This window comes from Anneissia japonica, unplaced genomic scaffold (assembly GCF_011630105.1).
Source record: "Anneissia japonica isolate Jap-2015-1 unplaced genomic scaffold, ASM1163010v1 scaffold685_len2926416_cov193, whole genome shotgun sequence".
Classification (NCBI taxonomy): Eukaryota; Metazoa; Echinodermata; class Crinoidea; order Comatulida; family Comatulidae; genus Anneissia; species Anneissia japonica.
The window spans coordinates 655924-674048 of record NW_022692922.1 but is presented as its reverse complement, the minus strand read 5'-3'; the positions used below and the strand labels follow the sequence as shown (position 1 = coordinate 674048).

General features: G+C 34.5%; 1 protein-coding gene across 1 annotated transcript in view; it reads left to right on the top strand.

Moving 5' to 3' along the window:
- LOC117100463 (multidrug resistance-associated protein 5-like) overlaps positions 1–17824 on the top strand; it is a 68383-nt gene extending 50559 nt beyond the window's left edge. Inside the window, exons 6-8 of the mRNA XM_033240165.1 lie at positions 596–829; positions 15853–16026; positions 17792–17824. Coding sequence (XP_033096056.1) covers positions 596–829; positions 15853–16026; positions 17792–17824 — 441 coding nt within the window. The remainder of the gene's footprint in view (positions 1–595; positions 830–15852; positions 16027–17791) is intronic.
- The last annotated feature ends 301 nt before the right edge of the window (positions 17825–18125 follow it).

The window sequence follows — 18125 nt, the reverse complement described above, 5'->3', positions numbered from 1 at the left end:
TACAAGCCATCCCAATGGACCAGTGAATGTTCACAGCAGCTTAGGACCATGAAATGCATGCACCTTAAAACTGAAACCACAATAATACAGCCTGTCAACAATGCATGTTGGGATACTGTATTTAAGCATGGCTCAGACCTGTCAGTGCAAGGTTTAAGCTCATGACCACAAGGCTTAGAAGAAACTGCTGCACCAAACCACCCTAAAAAAAAACAAATGAAAAGAGGTAGCCAAAAAAAGAATGATACAATACAAGAAACAAATTTTATTTCTAATTTGGCCATGGGAGCCTGTTGCTCAATAAGTAGGTAATTCACATTCAGAAAAACAATATTATATAGAAAACTACAGTTGTAAAAAAGTTTTAATATATGAAGGTTGTCGATAAGAAGGGAATTAAGGGATACAGTACAATATTGGAAAGATTCATGTATGTACATACTTTTGAATAAGATTGAATTTATATTGTTTATTATAACTGTAGCACTCAACATAAACAATCCTCACTCTGGGGATGATATCTAAGTTAATATTTATCCATATCTATATCTGTATTATACTGTAGCATTTATGATATCTAGATGTTTTTTCATAGAGTGTTGTTGTACGCAAGTTGTTGGAATATTCAGAGCAGCCAGTGGCGGACCTACATTATGGCATGATCCTTGTTCTAGCACTCTTCCTGTGCCAGTCAGTAACCTGCCTTGGATTCGGCTTAGAATTCTACTTGAACACACGATGGGGGATGCGGTTACGCACAGCCATTGTTCATGCCGTTTTTCGCAAAATCATGCGTATCAGACACCTACATGGCAAGACAGCAGGAGAGGTTAGTATTTTCCACATGTCAGCTCATATAAGTCCATGTATTTATTACTCTATGTCATAATTTAAATTTTATAATAGGCTAGCTTTTATTTCATGCCCTTTAGGTTGCATTATTGCAGACATTGGATTAAAGACTTTGAATAATTATTGTTTACATCATTTGGTTGTGATATAGGTCTGAAATTACAGACATCTTCAGTTAATTGTTGACTGAAAATTTAAATTTATTCATTCTAATGAGTTTATATCAAATCAAAGATGATTTGTCTGAGTCTGATTATGACATTTGTAGGTCATTGAGCATTAAAGGGTACATTGTACTGAAATCGGGACTGAAATTCAATGATTTAGTTCAGTAATTTGGGCATTTTTTTTTTTTTTTTTGCTCCATGATTGACATCTCTGCACGGTCCTCAACTTCAATTTATGTCATCCTTTTGGCTTTTACTTAAAAGAAAGTCTACAAATGAGTTAGTACATCTTTTTTAAACATTGGGAAACACATTTAGGACCATTTATGTACACAGCCCATGAATGGCCACAGCAAAGTATGGCGATTTTTTTGCTTTCCTAGGCCTAGCATTTCTCAGCTTCAATAAATGAATGAATGGGTGGCAAACCAAAACTTGAATGAAACAGGCCATAACAGAAATTAAATTTTACGTACGCCGTCAAACCAGTGTACGTAAAACAGATTTGTTTGTACGATATTTATTTTTGGCAAGGCCTAGCCTACATACGATTTTGTGTGTGAATTGTCTTGACTTTCTTGACTGAGAGCCTAGCTAGGGCTGGGCCTGCCTAGGCCTAGTCGTTTGGTACTGTAGCTAGCTACTATCCAACCTAGGCCTAAAAAATCAGCCAATTGAAGCTAAGTAGCTGTCTAGATCGTAACACAAACCTTATTTATTTTCATTGTAGAGTATTATTATCATTTTCAAAACATTGTTTATTATCGAAAAGCAACCAAATTAAACATGTACTACACTACTGATGTATGTGAACTTCTGTCAAGTACAGTACATGTGCGGGAAGCGAGTTTTTTTCTGCAGGTTGGTTGAGCCTATTGCAAGTTCTAAACCAATGGCCGTATTCGACTGGTTGTTCTTCGTTAAACCACACCCACCTACTTAACAAAGATGACCAGTCAAATAGAAAACTGGTAAATACTTGACAAAACAAAATGGCTGCATAGTTACCGTGATACACGCTGCGTAATCAAGGCTGCTTTGGATTGTGGCAGTATTGGTTTTTCGTAAAAAATGTTTTCATCCAGTTTTTGAATTTTGTTAGCCTACAATTATTTTTTTACTTCAATGTGGGTAAATATTCTAATTTTTATTTTCTGAAATTTAATCTAAATTATATTAACGCAAATGTTGTGGCAAAACTGGCCAATCGGCCATATTTTTTTCGGTTATGTGCATAACTTAACGCTGATTAACGCATTCTGGTTACGTTAATTTTCGTTGTCAACAAAGTCTATTTTACGAACCAATCAAATGAAAATGATACTTAACTAAAATTCGTACTCAACGAAATGAACCAGTCGAATAAGCCCAATCACTACAAAACCTACCTGCAAAAAAAATGCTTTGATGTTGGGGGCGCACTTCACAGCTTGTTCCCTGCACTCGAGATGAATAAAAACGATCATTTTCCTTCGATTATCGGCATTTTTTAGTTGATTTTCATCATTTAAAAAAAAAGGGGAAAAAAGGTTGGTGGGGGAGGGTGCCGGCTAGAAAATCAGAAGCAGGCGGTGACGCTTAACAAGTATATTTTTTTATTTGGCCTAACATAGAAGACATGCATGATAAACTAATAATTTTTTTTATTGGGCCTAAGTGTACCACTCACAAAAACTACAAATACCACCATTGAATCAGCAGATTCTACCATACTTTAATGTACTAAAGAAAAAATGTTTTAACATGATTGTCTAGTGTATAGCAAGCGAAGTCCATTTTTTTCCCCATTTTTTCTAGGTTTAGCTGTAGGCCTACTACCAAAACACTACTTGACAATTTTCAACCACTCTCAGTCACGTTTTCCCTGGACAATGGACGATAAAGCTTAAATTGGCATTCGGTCTGTCACTAGTACTATTGTTTCACTTGGGATCAATAAATCTTTCATTAGACTAGTTTGCAGTGTAAAGAGGCTGACTATCTGATTTCATTTTGGCACTTACTGCCCTTCATGGCCGTCAGCCACCTCTGGTCAACTTTTGCAATCACTCCCCAGGTGACAGAAACAGAACTGTGTTGTTGTGGTTCACCTGTTGTGAATCAGTTCACTTAACGTTACCTACATGAAAAGGTGTTTTTATCAATTTTTCCATACCATACTGGTCCTTTCCAGAATTGTTTTCCATTTTGTGTGATACTGTAAGGTGGAATTGAAATCGAGGTTTCTCTCCTTTTGACAGTGAATGTCGGTATACTCTATATAAAGGCAAATGATGTAAATAGGCTTTAGATATTTCTCTCCCAGCTAAATGACCTCATACTCTGCAGCTATTGTTTTTTTATTCATCTTTATAGTTTATGCAGGGGCGGATCTAGGTTAACATTTAGGTTTAGGAGGAGGGTCAGACTTTTTTTCATAAAAACGCCAAAAAAGGGGGTCCGGGGCTCCTACCGCCTGGAAAATTTTTATTCTTAGATGGCGGGAAATGAGCTTTCCAGACTTCTGAGGTGGCTTTTAATGACTTTTAAGTTCTTCAAAATTCAAGGTTTTCCCCCTCTTGGAAACGGTCAGGTAAACTTTCTCATTCTTATTACAGTAAATAGGTAAAGAGAGCAGCTTAGCTCAGAGAGAGCAGTTTAGCTCAGTCGGCTAATCTGGTGGTAGCCACTGTGTGTGCGCTGAACCGTGGAGATCTCTAGGTCACCGGTTCAATTCCCATCGCTGCCTCTCCTTGTGTTTCAGCTAGAGGGCTGAATATACAAGTTACAATTTAGCGCACTGTCTTTCGGATGAGACGTTTAAGCTGTTGGTCCCGTGTGCATTTATGGCTCATGTGGCTGTGCGCGGCGCCGCCAGGTTTGCTGTACTCACTAACCCAATTCTCTACTGAGTGACTATACTTCTAGTACGTTTTATATATGTTTATTGTGAATGGATTTGAACATATTTAGTACCATATGAAAGATAATGAAATAAGCTTTACAAAGGTGTTTTTAAAATTTATATTTGATCAATAGTTTTCAAGAGAGACTCAATTAAAAAAGATGAATATCATTCCAGTTTCCGGAAATTCCACTAAAAACCTGCATAGTTTACACTTCCTTGCCGGTACCTACTAGTACCATGTAAATAAAAAGGGGAAAAAAGATGTCACAGCGTTTACCTACTGTGGGGATTTTTGAGGGGCGTATAATATGGATATATGTATGCATTACTCATAAAAACACGCTTTCATTTTCCTGGAAAGAGAAAGAGTTTTTGTATGGTCATGAAAACCATATAAATTCAATTCTACTTGAGTAAAACATTGGTGGAAGATTGGTGATTCTTTTATTAGTTTTTTTCCAGTTAGGTGTGGGGGAATTTATTCAAAGAAGTTAATTCCAAATGAAATTCTGGGGGAAGGGGGAGGAGTGGATATCTATTCAGGAGTGGCATTTAATTAAAAGTGGGCCAATTATTCAAATATATATTGTACTGCAAAGTTTGAAATACCCCTCATAAATTCAGTTTTCGTTGAATAATAGACTTGAATACAATAATCCTTAAAGGACCTACTAACCAATTCAAAGAACAACAGTCTATTCAAAGAATTCAGAACTATGCATCTGTCAATTAAAGAGAATAGAAATTTATTGTTCAATATTTCTTTTAAAAGCTAATGACTTAATTCATGAAGTAAGCAATTAACATATTGGATTTATTGTTCGAGTTTACCCAAAACCGAGACATCTTGTAACAATAACAACATTTATGAGAAATTTGTGTGGCCTCACGGCTGTCATTTTTCACCATACTCATATTCTATTTGCGTGGTTATGCTGCTTGAATTTGGAAAAACCTGTTCTTCATTGGGAACTGCTGTAAATGAGCATTTAAGGGTTAGAATGTATGCTGTGCACTGTATATGTGGCCACAAAGTCGTGATGCAGCAACTTTAAAATGGACTATAAAACAATTTAGCCTAGTTTCTGCGTTATTCCATCTTGGAAAAGACCTTTGACACAATTATTTCATCACACATGTATTAAGAATGAGTGATGATGATGGTAACCATAACGCATTATTTAGGTTAGTGTGTTTGATATGCTTTGATGTGTTAGCCCCAGGACCAATGAAATTCAAGGGTTGATTGTAGAAGAGGTAACATATAACATGGATCATAAGGGTGTCAGAATTAGAACATCTTTCAAACTGAATGGAATAGGCTATTATGGTTGTTGTCAGGGAACATTGATTCTTTTACGAGCATCTATAACTTAAGGACATTCATACGGCATTTTTTGTAACTTAAATTCTTTATTTTTTTATTGTTTTATTGTCTTGTACAATATAATTCATATTTAACAAAATTAATTTTATTCATTTCAGAATACATCATTTCAATTTCATAATAATACCGTAGGCCTAATAATAATGATGATTTTTTTGTAAATTTAGTCACAGTTCATTTCAGTTTTACTGTGAGTTTAGTAATTAAAGAAACCAGGATGTAAGTGGGATTTGAAGGAGAGGGTGGACAGCGATGGTCCTTTCGTATTTAGATCCTAAACTGTTACAAATAAATATGAATTTTGAAAGGCTCTCTCTCAGGGGGTCTAAATCTAAGTCTATTCTTAAGATGCCGATTTCCAGTTTATACTGTAACTTTAGCTAAATACGTCAATACATGTTATTTTAATGTTGTTTTCCCATGATTTTTGAAGTAATGTTTTATATTCGGCTCAATATTGGAAACTAGCTATTATAGGTTATGTTTTGCTTGACCTAAATATTGATCAAAATCATTGTTTGAGCAGGGGAAATCCTTAATTTAAATCAGTAAAACTCTGCTTAATAATAATTAGTAATAGTCTTCTCTTGCCATGGTACTAGGTGAATTTTCAATATCTTTTAATTAAGATATCCCCTCTACAATACAGTATAACCCCTCATTCATGTACGGGACGGGCCCAGAGGTGTTTGTAAAAAGCATTCATACGTAAAATCGTGTTTGTGTGAAATTCTGTGTATTTACACTACCGATATGCTAGGCTGGGCTAGGCTAGGCCTGGACTGGAATATTGGTGGATTGGAGCCAAAACTCAAACTTGCGCTTAAAAGAAATTCAAAATAACGATCATAAATGTACAGTACTATACACACTTGTTAATGTGTATACAAACTTTATTAATAGGCCTACAGTATGACTTATCTTTTAGCTTACGGAGAAACACAGCGCTGATTGGCTGTAGAAACAGCGCTTGGACTTTATTTTATTTATTTTTTTGTATGCCATACGATTGTTCTACGCCTACATTACCATTTATGTAATGAATAATAAAGTTAAAAAGAAAATGTGGGTGTCAGTGTCTTTTTTTATAGGGAAAATAATGAAATGGTAGATTAACGTTAGTAAGATTTGACAAATAAAATCCATTTTTAATTAAAATTGTAAATCTAACCTAAACTTGACTGTAGGCCTATACGCCACACAGTAATCTCTAGTGTGAAATTTATTTAAATATCATTGCTTAAAATAAATTTGATAGGTGGGTTAATTACGAAGATTATTTTGTGTTTTATATTACGCAAGAGTTAGGGCTTAATACCATATTTCAAGAGGGTGACCCATCCATCAATGCTGATCATTAGGGGCCCTCATACAATACAAGAATAAAAACAAGAATCACTTAATTGCACAAATTTATAAAATTCAGATATAAAAGATAATTTGTAAATATTTGAGAAAACATTAATTAAAAACATTTTAAAAAGATAAACAAGAAAATTACAGAATATAATGTTTAAATTTAAGTTTAGAAATAGCAAATTAGTACATAAGCGAATAGAATTTGGAACAGAATTATATAAATTTGGACCCTTATAGCTAAAACAGTTTTAAAAATTTCACAATGTGGTCTAGGAATAAAATAATTGCCGTTAGTAATTGCACGTGTTGTGGGACGATTGCTTAACTAAGACACACATGATTTATTCAGTGGACAATGTTCGTAAACAAACTTGAAAGTGAATAGAATTTTCCACTGAATAAATCATCCGCCTATTGATATGCCGACAACTTACGCATTGGGCAGAGTTCTCTCACGGCTGCAGACATGAAGTATGATCGCCGTGTTGAATGTCAGTGTATTTAAAGCGCACTATCTGCGTTTTGTATTGTAATAGAGATCGCTGATAGTGTGAGACCGAGTGAATAAACTCCAGCACGCGCCTATCGATTAATTCTTGACACACGTGTGTGTTTTGTACATGAAATAGGAACTTTATTTATGACAACAATGATATGATTTTACGTTCATAAAATCGGGAATTCGTATTTATTTATTTATTTGAGCCAGAGGAAGATCGTAAGTTTATATACTTTCATGTAAAATTTAGCAGTCTTAATTTTATTTATAATAATTCTAATTATCACTGATTTATTTGTATTAAAATAATGTTTAAATTTCAGTTTTTACTTTTTATTTAAAAGTGCAAGACTGCACACATGGTATTTAATATAACGTGTGGATATAGAGTACTGTATGAATGTAAACTCTGCTTCAATCCCGATAAGACTGAAGTTCTATGTATTCATTCAAAGTACCTTTCAACACTGCCTCCAATCAATAGCATCGCGATTGGAGCCGAGACTAATGTTCTTCTATCATCAGAAGTTCGCAATATTGGAGTTGTTTTAGACTCTAACATGTTGATGGCGAAACACACATCCAACATTTGCAAGTCCGTTACGTATCACCTTCGTAACATCAGGCACATTAAAAGGCTCCTGACCAATGACGCTCTTCTTAAATTAATGCATGTTCTTATTACATCTCGGTTGGATTACCGTAATGCTGTTCTCTGTGGTATTCCTGCTTGTCGGTTGAGAAGATTGCAGCTATGTCTTAACACAGCAGCCCGGCTCGTCTCCGGAACATCTAGACGCGAGCACATTACACCTATCCTCAATCGACTACATTGGTTACCGATAAACAAGCGCATCTCATTCAAGATTTTACTCCTCATATACAAGGCCCTTAACCATAATGCTCCACAATACATTGTTCAACTATTGGAGTCTCGTTCTGCAACATGTTCTCAGTCTCAACCACTGACACGTCTATACTATCAGTTCCCGCATCACGTCTCAAGACCTACGGCGACAGGGCGTTCTCTGTAGCTGCCCCAAAGTTGTGGAATTCATTACCGGCTGATCTTCGTGAGGCACCTTCACTCCTTGTATTTAAAAAGAATTTGAAGGCTTATCTCTTCAATCTCTATTAACTTCTCATGGTTAATAATTCTCATTTATTTGTTAATCTCTGTAGTTAAATTTCTGTAGTTAAGTTGTTTTGTAGTCAAGTTTTTTTTTTCCCCTGAAAAGTCGCACCTCCTTACTTGAGGTAGCGCCGCCAACTTAGCAGTGCACAGTAGGGGAGCCATAGGCTTATCCTTGGTGGAAGCTACCGGAGCCCAGCAAACTGATGCCGAGGTACGACACGGTAGTGATAGCGACGCTATCTCAAAATCAGGGGTGCGCACTCCCCCCTCCCCCTTCGCGTTCTTTTGTCTTTGTTTCTTGTAGCTTCAAAAGCGCCTTGAGGCGGTTTTCTGTGGAAGGCGTAATATAAATATACGACCATTGACCATAAACTCATACGTGCTGGTGATATATATATATATATATATATATATATATATATACACAGTAGAACTCCGATTTTACGTACGGTATGAGACCGGAGGGCGTGCGTAAATGAATATTTTCGGGGGTTTTGATGATGTCATCAGCGATACGAGGTGTACGTAAAACCAAGGATTCGTATAACTAGGGTACGTAAAAACGAGGTTTTACTGTATATATATATATTAAGATTAATATAAATCATTAAAGAATGGTAAATACAGTTTAAGGACATAAAGAAATTGTGTAATAAAATATCCCCCTATCAAATGCGAACCTACAACCTCTCGCTGTCAGGGCGAGCGTCATAACCATTAGACCACACAGGCTTCATGGTTCAACAGATTCAAATAATGTAGAGTAAAACTAATTCTGGTAATAAAATACAATACAAACAAATATTAGCAGTTACAAATATAGCTCATTTCACAGTCAGAAAAAAAAAACAGTTATTCTCACACCCACTTATTGCTGTACTACTAATTCTTAAATATGATTTAAGTTTTTGTGTTGCAAAAAACATAAATATCATAATTTCTTTGAAATCTGCATCCATCAGTGGCCTTTTTTTTGTAATGATAATGCAAGCTTTTATTTAGAGTTTCTGATGGAGTAGTAGTAAAACAATACAAAATCTAGGGTCATGAAAAAGTGTAACAAAACGTTCAAAATGTGCCCGAAGCTAGATGGTGAGGAGACTGGACAAATGATGAATTGTGTAAGCACGTTACTGAAGGAGAACCATTGGCAGAAACTAGCCAACTTATTCCATTAACTCGTTGATCATGTGACCACCAATGCACCGCAGATAACCTCTTGTATGCAATGTTATTGAACCTTGTTTAATTCATGTTTAAAAAACCAAAGCTTATAAGTAGCGTGTTGTGTGATATTTATCTGTAGTCATCATCATCATTTCATTCGTCCATGACTTGTGGTCAAATAGTCTACCACAAAGCGCACATGCATTATTTTACAATACATTGCGACACATTTTTACATAAGACGAGAATAAAATGATAATATAACAATGAAAATCCCACTTAAACCCTTTGATTTCTTTTTGCTTGTTGGTTTTTAAATCGCCTTTCTTCCACATTCAACTCTAGGGTGCAGAAGTTCAATCCGTTTTACAAAAGATTTACTCTTATTATGATCCTTTGATGTTTTAAATACAAAAATACATCATCAATATTTTACACAAATTAAAAAATAAATAAATATCATACAACTACATATACTGTAAAAATGAAGTAGAATTCATATAATAAATAAGTTGAGAGCATCAAGGTATCTCCTGAATGGAAATATGAAAAACATAATGGCATCAGAAACACCACTTTTATGTCTCATATATTCATGTAGAATGATTGAATCTATGAATGTAAATGATATTATAAGCCAGCAGTTGGTGTGTACAGTAAATCACATTTTTTTTTCTTTTTAGGTTATTCACCTCAATCCATGCTAGCATATTCATGTACAGAATTTTGTCTTTACTTATGTACAGTACTCCAGTCTTTACATATTCATATGAAGTACTCACATTGTAAAATATCATTATTAAAATTCTTATAAATGTATGATAACAAAATAAATAGTTAATAGTTCTTTTCCCTATTTTCTCCATTTTCTGACAAAATAGAAGTTTGTTTGGAATAGGTTGGGTTTGGGAGAAAACTGGTTGTAAAGGAACATGTTTGTTTCAATTCGATATCTGAGAGGAGGATGTGCATTTGTTTGTATTATCATGTTTGAGAAAAATCCCAAAATTATATGCCTATTATGAACCAAGTTGACTTAATGTAATGAACCTTTGAAGTTTTCACACTCCTAGTGGATAGCAGTGCCTTATAAATGTCTTATTATGTAGATAAAAAGTTTTTGAGTGAAACATTTTGTTTGAGCTGGATTTTAATCTAAGACCCCTGATTACTTTAAGGTTGCTTACAACTGAACTATGATAAAGCTGTTTTATTTTCTAACAAAACATATAATTAATAAAAGTAACTTTACCAAAGTAAAACAAGTTTCCATTGTAGAACTTAAGTATACAGTACATTGTACAAAGTAAACACAAAGGCCTAAAATCAATAAAAGTAATTTGCACTAATATATGTAAAAACAAGAGTTTACCTTTAAATATCATTTTAGAATTGAAAAGTAATTAGAAAATCAATGTACACTTTTGGTCAAAAGTACAGTTTAATATGAGTTAAACATGTGGTATAAGAAATTAAATGTAATACAACCCTTCAGTAAGTTATAAAGAAAAACTTAATTGTAAATTTCATTTTAGGGTAAAAGACGATTTATTAAATTTTGATGTTTCTGACGTCGTTTCCACATCATCTTTTCCCTGTAATATTTGCATTTCCATTCCATCTCTACTTGTTACAATGAGGGCAATATACTCTTCATAATGGTTAGTTCCCCCTAATTTACTCCAGCATGTGCTGAGGGGATTCCTTTTATGATACATTTAATAGCCTTCTAGTATATTGTTGGCTTAACAAAGGCATCTGATTAGTACTGGTTTTAATTATCCATAAACCCAGGCAGAATATTTCTGAATTGTTGTTGGAATGTCTGTGAATCAGTAAAGTCTTTGATATATTTCTATATATTGAACATAATTTTCCCTGTTTCTACTACATTGACATGGGCCAGTTCAACTTTTTCCTTAAATTCCTCTTAGTAATCTTGCAATACAATATAATTGTAGACTAAATAGATATGAGCCAATGTGACACATTTAATATTATAAGGCCTGTACTGTAGTTCTTCATTTTTATGACCGACACTAAAAACTGTCAAGTGTGTCATATTGGATTATAAGCATTCTGTGAATTGAATCTGTGTAAAGTAATTTCATTGTCACTTGTGTGTTTTCCAAAAAGGTAGAATTTATATTCATTGGTATAGTTACAGTCATATTCAATCACAGGTACTTTGCTTATACATAAGGGACTTTGATGTGCATTGCTAGGTAACATCAAATCAAACAGAAGAAGCACTCAGAAAAACATGTGTACAGTACACTTTACTATTTAGCTATTTATTAATTCTATTGTTTGATTGACTTTAAACAAATACTTATATGCAACTCCTTATTCAGGAAACATGCGAAGGGTAGAAGTTTCTTGTTGGTAAAGTTACTTCAGTTTACTTAAAATGTTGTTAATATGCCAACTTTAGAATTATCATTGTGACATAAGATTTTTGAGTGTAAGTACAATATTAATGTTTACATTTCAAAGTTATGTGTGACTGAATACATGTTTTAATTTATATGAAGCTACCATTCCAAAGCCTGTCTACTGTCGTTAATTGTTAAACTTGGTGATTAGCAGATTGTGGCAATATTCTGTAATTTAGCATAGAGAAGCCTTACTTTTACTCAACTTTGGCATTAGTTAAAGGCAATTCAATTATATGCTCCATCATTGTAAAGCTCACAATATGGAGAAAAGAATATATTAAAAAGTCAATTGGTCATTGATACAGGTTTTCGGATGGCAAGCCTCATATATTCATCATACTAGTGGGTCATGTATGATACCGTACAATGTTGTGTATGCTGTCAGAAATATTATTTAAGGAATGATTTTACAAAAGGTTTTTTTTTTTTTCTAGTACATTCCAGCCCATAAATCATTGGCTGTCTAAATGAATCATTTATATTTGGCAGTCATAGCTGATATTGTCAGTGCAGATGTAGACAATGCATAACAGAGTCGTAAATATCAACGTTTATGACAAAACTATTTTAGTTCAATGGTATTCCAGGATGTTAATGGAAATGATATGACAATGATATTGACAAAGGGGACACTGAAATTTTCGTAGGGATGACAATGATATTAACTGGTAATGTCACTAAAGACCAATTGAGGAGTGACAGCAGCTCGTAGTAGCAGTAGAAGAAGTAGAACTTTTTGTCTTCCCATTTCCTGATTTACTCAAGGAAAAATGTTACACACAACCTATGCTAATGTAGGGGAAACTTAGCATGTTCCCTGCTACATTGGTCCTTGTGAAATCCATTATTAAAAATTCTACAATGATAAAAAAAATATATGTGCAACTTACCAATGAAATCTTTGAAATTATTTAATAAATTTTTTTATATGATAGTTATAATGAAAATAGTAAAGATGACAATCAAGATGATACAAAAATCATGGTAAAGATCGGGATCAAAATAAAATTTATTTGTTGCCCTGGAAATTAAGAGTGGTATTCAATACAATCAAATCACTCTTAACTACTAAACAGATCTTTGTCCTGTTGAATACTATAAGTATAATGTGTTATAATAATAATAATAATAATAATAATAATAATAATAATAATAATAATAATAATAATAAACTTTATTTATCCATGGATACTCATTTCAATCTTTTTACAAAGGTTGGTCTTCCAAGAGGCCATGTTCTTAAACTACTGGTATGATAAAAGAAAAGGAAAACAAACATGGAAAAGTAAAAACCTACCAACTGTAAAAATTAGGAACTAAATACTACTTTTAAACAATTTCAAATTTGAAATAATAAAATCTGGTCAGGTTTGACACAATATTTTTAAAACTCTTTAAATCTTTAGCATTTTTTGCTTATAGCATTTAATGACAGTGCAGTGCTAATTATACAACAATAAGGAAAATAATCTTAGTTATGTTAATAATGACAATTCTAATGACAATGATAATTAGTGGTAGTAATGATGATGAATCATAATTTTTAAAGTATCTTTTCATATTTTGAGTTGAATTAGGCCTACTGTATATGAAATAATAAGAATAGTCTGTATAAAAACAAGCACATCTAACTAAGTACACACCAATCACAAACAACAGGTCAGCATTGTTATATTCCAATTTGAAAGCAGTTATAGCTTACCAAAATTACGCCACTTTAAAACCTATTATTTAGAGAGTAGTCACTATTGCTCAGAAATCCAACTCAACCATCGAGAAAGCGTTTTAAGCTATAGCCATATGTTCAGGATTGGTGCTCACTTAAATTTTTGGGCTCTTAATCTTCCAACAAATTAGCCTGACTAGCAGCCTATGAGCTAGACAGAACCATAACTACTCCCCAGCATACGGTATTACAGCTACAATCCACTAATATTGGTCCGATAGCCTGAGTAGCAGCTTATGTGCTAGACTGAAACATAGAAACTCCCTAGCATGCTGTAAGCTAGATACACTATAACCAGTCGTATAGCCTGCTAGCAGCTTAGTGCTAGACAGAAAATATAGCATCTCCCCACCACGCTATACTATTACTGGTTGTATTAGCATGACTAGCAGCTTAGTGCTAGACAGAAAATATAGCAGCTCCCCACTATGCTATACTATTACTGGTTGTATTAGCCTGACTAGCAGCTTAGTGCTAGACAGAAACTATAGCAGCTCCCCGCTATGCTATACTATTACTGGTTGTATTAGCATGACTAGCAGCTTAGTGTTAGACTGTAAATATAGCAACTTCCCACCACGCTATACTATTACTGGTTGTATTAGCCTGACTAGCAGCTTAGTGCTAGACAGAAAATATAGCAGCTCCCCACCATGCTATACTATTACTGGTTGTATTAGCATGACTAGCAGCTTAGTGTTAGACTGTAAATATAGCAGCTTCCCACCACGCTATACTATTACTAGTTGTATTAGCCCGACTAGCAGCTTAGTGCTGGACAGAAAATATAGCAGCTCCCCACCACGCTATACTATTACTGGTTGTATTAGCATGACTAGCAGCTTAATGTTAGACTGTAAATATAGCAGCTTCCCACCACGCTATACTATTACTGGTTGTATTAGCCCGACTAGCAGCTTAGTGCTAGACAGAAAATATAGCAGCTCCCCACCATGCTATATTATTACTGGTTGTATTAGCATGACTAGCAGCTTAGTGCTAGACAGAAAATATAACAACTCCCCATGACGCTATACTATTACTGGTTGTATTAGCATGACTAGCAGCTTAGTGTTAGACTGTAAATATAGCAGCTCCCCACCACGCTATACTATTACTGGTTGTATTAGCCCGACTAGCAGCTTAGTGCTTGACAGAAAATATAGCAGCTCCCCACCACGCTATACTATTACTGGTTGTATTAGCCTGACTAGCAGCTTAGTGCTAGACAGAAAATATAGTAGCTCCCCACCACGCTATACTATTACTGGTCGTATTAGCCCGACTAGCAGCTTAGTGCTTGACAGAAAATATAGCAGCTCCCCACCACGCTATACTATTACTGGTCATATTAGCCTGACTAGCAGCTTAGTGCTAGACTGTAACTATAGCAGCTCCCCACTGCTATACTATTTCTGGTTGTATTGCCAGACTAGCAGCTTAGTGTTAGACTGTAAATATAGCAACTCCCCACCTTGCTATACCATTACTGGTCGTATTGCCAGACTAGCAGCTTAGTGTTAGATTGTAAATATAGCAACTCCCACCATGCTATACTATTATTGGTCGTATTGCCAGACTAGCAGCTTAGTGTTAGACTGTAAATATAGCAGCTCCCCACCATGCTATACTATTACTGGTCGTATTGCCAGACTAGCAGCTTAGTGTTAGACTGTAAATATAGCAACTCCAATAAATTTGAACGAAAAAAAAATCAATATTTCAATATCTTACTTTTTTTATACTTTAGTTTTTGATTAATACTTAGAACTGTTATTAACTGATGTCGAAATAGTTAAATTCTTACGTTATATTCATTACATATCATTGTGTACTTTTTTGAAGATAATTCTACATTTCTTTTGTGTACATATTTTTGTTTCGTGTTTGTTTAACTTACTTAAACATTTAACAGCACATAGTCTGGTCTTATACTACTACAGTAAGAATTGAATTTATGAATATTTTTTGTGAATACTTTACTAACCTTGTTTAACTGAATAAGTAGTATTACCAAAATGAGACTTTATTAGTGTATTAGAGGTTCAAATTGACTCTCCAATGCTCTAAAGGTCATCGTCTTGCTTAATATGTAAATATGTCTCTGTTTTTGTAATTGTTTTTACTTTACTGGATGGCAGAAATAGTTGCATAATTTCATATTATGTAACAAACTATGATTACCAAAGTGGTATGTTTTTAAATAATTATATGGCTTATTGAATTTTTCCGTAGATAATAAATTTGTGTACAAGTGATGGGCAGCGTGTGTTGGACATGGTCCTGTTTCTACCATTTCTCTTTGTCGGTCCAGTGCTAGCTATAACCGGATGGGTTTACACAGCCATTTTGATTGGACCATCTGCCATTTTGGGTACCGGGGTATTCTTCTTGTTCTTTCCAATTCAGGTAAGTGCAAATGAGCTCTATTACTGACAATACAGTACCATTATCTTTTTGTTGCAGATGCAGTCACAACTATAATGTTTTATTCTAGGTCAGAGGTTGTTTCCAGGGTTCATTTAATAACCTGGGAATTCTGAACGCATTTAGGTATTATAGCATGCTCCACATACTTAAGTGGCAAATCTAATACTATTGGTATTTAAACAAGTATAAACTATTTAAGATACTTCTTATCGAGTCCATAAATGAATTGATATTCTGTATAGCCACATCCACACACACACACACATACACATCTTAGATGGTATGGCAGTTCATATTCTCTTTAGGAGCATACTCTTAAAAATTGCTTAAATTCTCTTCCACACAGTGGCAGAGATTCAATATTTTTTGCAGAGGAGGGGGAATAAGCTTTAACTGTGGGGGACCCATACTGTAGGTTCTCACTGGAGATGCCTAATGTCTAGAGGTAAAGTCTCTGTAGAGGGTGGGGGGGGGGATTGAAGGGGAAAAGCCTCAGAGCTCACGCATTCTACAGCTTCACCAATATAACAATTTTAAGGTAATTTGTTTATATTAGAATTGCTTACTTTATGTTAAGTGAGTTATTAGCTTTCAATTTAAAATTACCACATGTAAATTTTGACTCACAAATTAACAAATACATAAAGTAATATTAAATTGGCTGGTAATTAGGTTAAGCTTGGTTTCCATACAATCGCTACACACTATCGCCAACAGCTTTCGGTGATGCTGATTGGTCAGGGAGCCTTCTCGATTGCGTCAGGGACTGCTACACAGTACAACGATTGCACTGAAAATGTAGTGTGGCGATTTTGAGGAAACGAAGCCTTGAGGTCTATCATCTTCAAGCAACCTCTGAAAAACTAAATTGTTTTGATATTGCAAGTTGATAACTTGAACCACTGTGGCTGATACAGTTATTCATTTGACATATTACACCGCAGACGGTACATTGAAACTGGCGTTCTAAAATTGTGTTTGTTATTTTGTTTCAACAATAAATTTATCAGTATAAAGCCAACTGTGATGCAGAGGATGGGGAGGAGGGAGCTGTCCTTGCCCCCTATCATCATATTCAAATTTGTTATTATCATTATATATATTCTTCATTATTGTTTTATGCACTTATAAGGCCGATACACCTAAGAAAATAACTGATATCTGAGAGGTCTATAATGTCAATATAACTTAATGTAATGTTAAAGTCAGAAATTAATTTAATTTCTTGGAAATTGATTATTTGTAAATCTAAGGCATATGAATGTTAGTCATTGTGTAAGAAAGAGTCATCGTCTATTTTTAAGCAAAAATAATATTCAAAATATGCCCTATGTGTTGACTGAATTGACAAATTTCTCTCTTCATTAATATAAAAGAAATGATGCAGCACTTTTAAGAGTAACTTGTATAAAATTTAATTTCTTTCATCCAAACAGTGGACTTCATCAATAGACTGTACAAATGGGATAACAAACTATGAGAAACATCTCTTCATTAAGATGGACATTGTAAAGAGCCCTCTATTGATAGAAAGTTGCATCCAGGTAGCAGTCTACTTGCTTTGTTGCTGAGCACATTATCAGTCACTCCATTATTCTGCCTCCCATGATTATTTTAATTCTTTATGGTATCCTAAGGCATATTACTAATGTTTCTCTCACTCCAACCAGAGGTATAGATGGGTACCTAGTAGGACGTTCTAGTAATATTGGATATTATTGTTTTTATGTATGATATATTGCAGGAGGACTACCTTCACGGAGATGAGAAATTGTAGCGTTGTCCAGTTACGAATCCAGTACCATTTTACCATACCAGAGTTCACCATGAGAAGTGAACCGATAACCTTAGGGTTGAGAGCCTGGACCTCAACCAATTTATGTGTGTTTGTGAAACATATGCGCTTTGTAGACCCTGTTCCTGATTAGTTTGATTGACACTGTAGGAAGGTCTGGTTTAAACCAGGGTCCCAAAATTCTTCATGGCTCAGTGCACATAGGCTACCATCCATATAGCCAACTGAGTTAATGCAGTTTCTCTTTCCTATGCTGAGTTTGGATGCCAAAAAATCCCCTTTT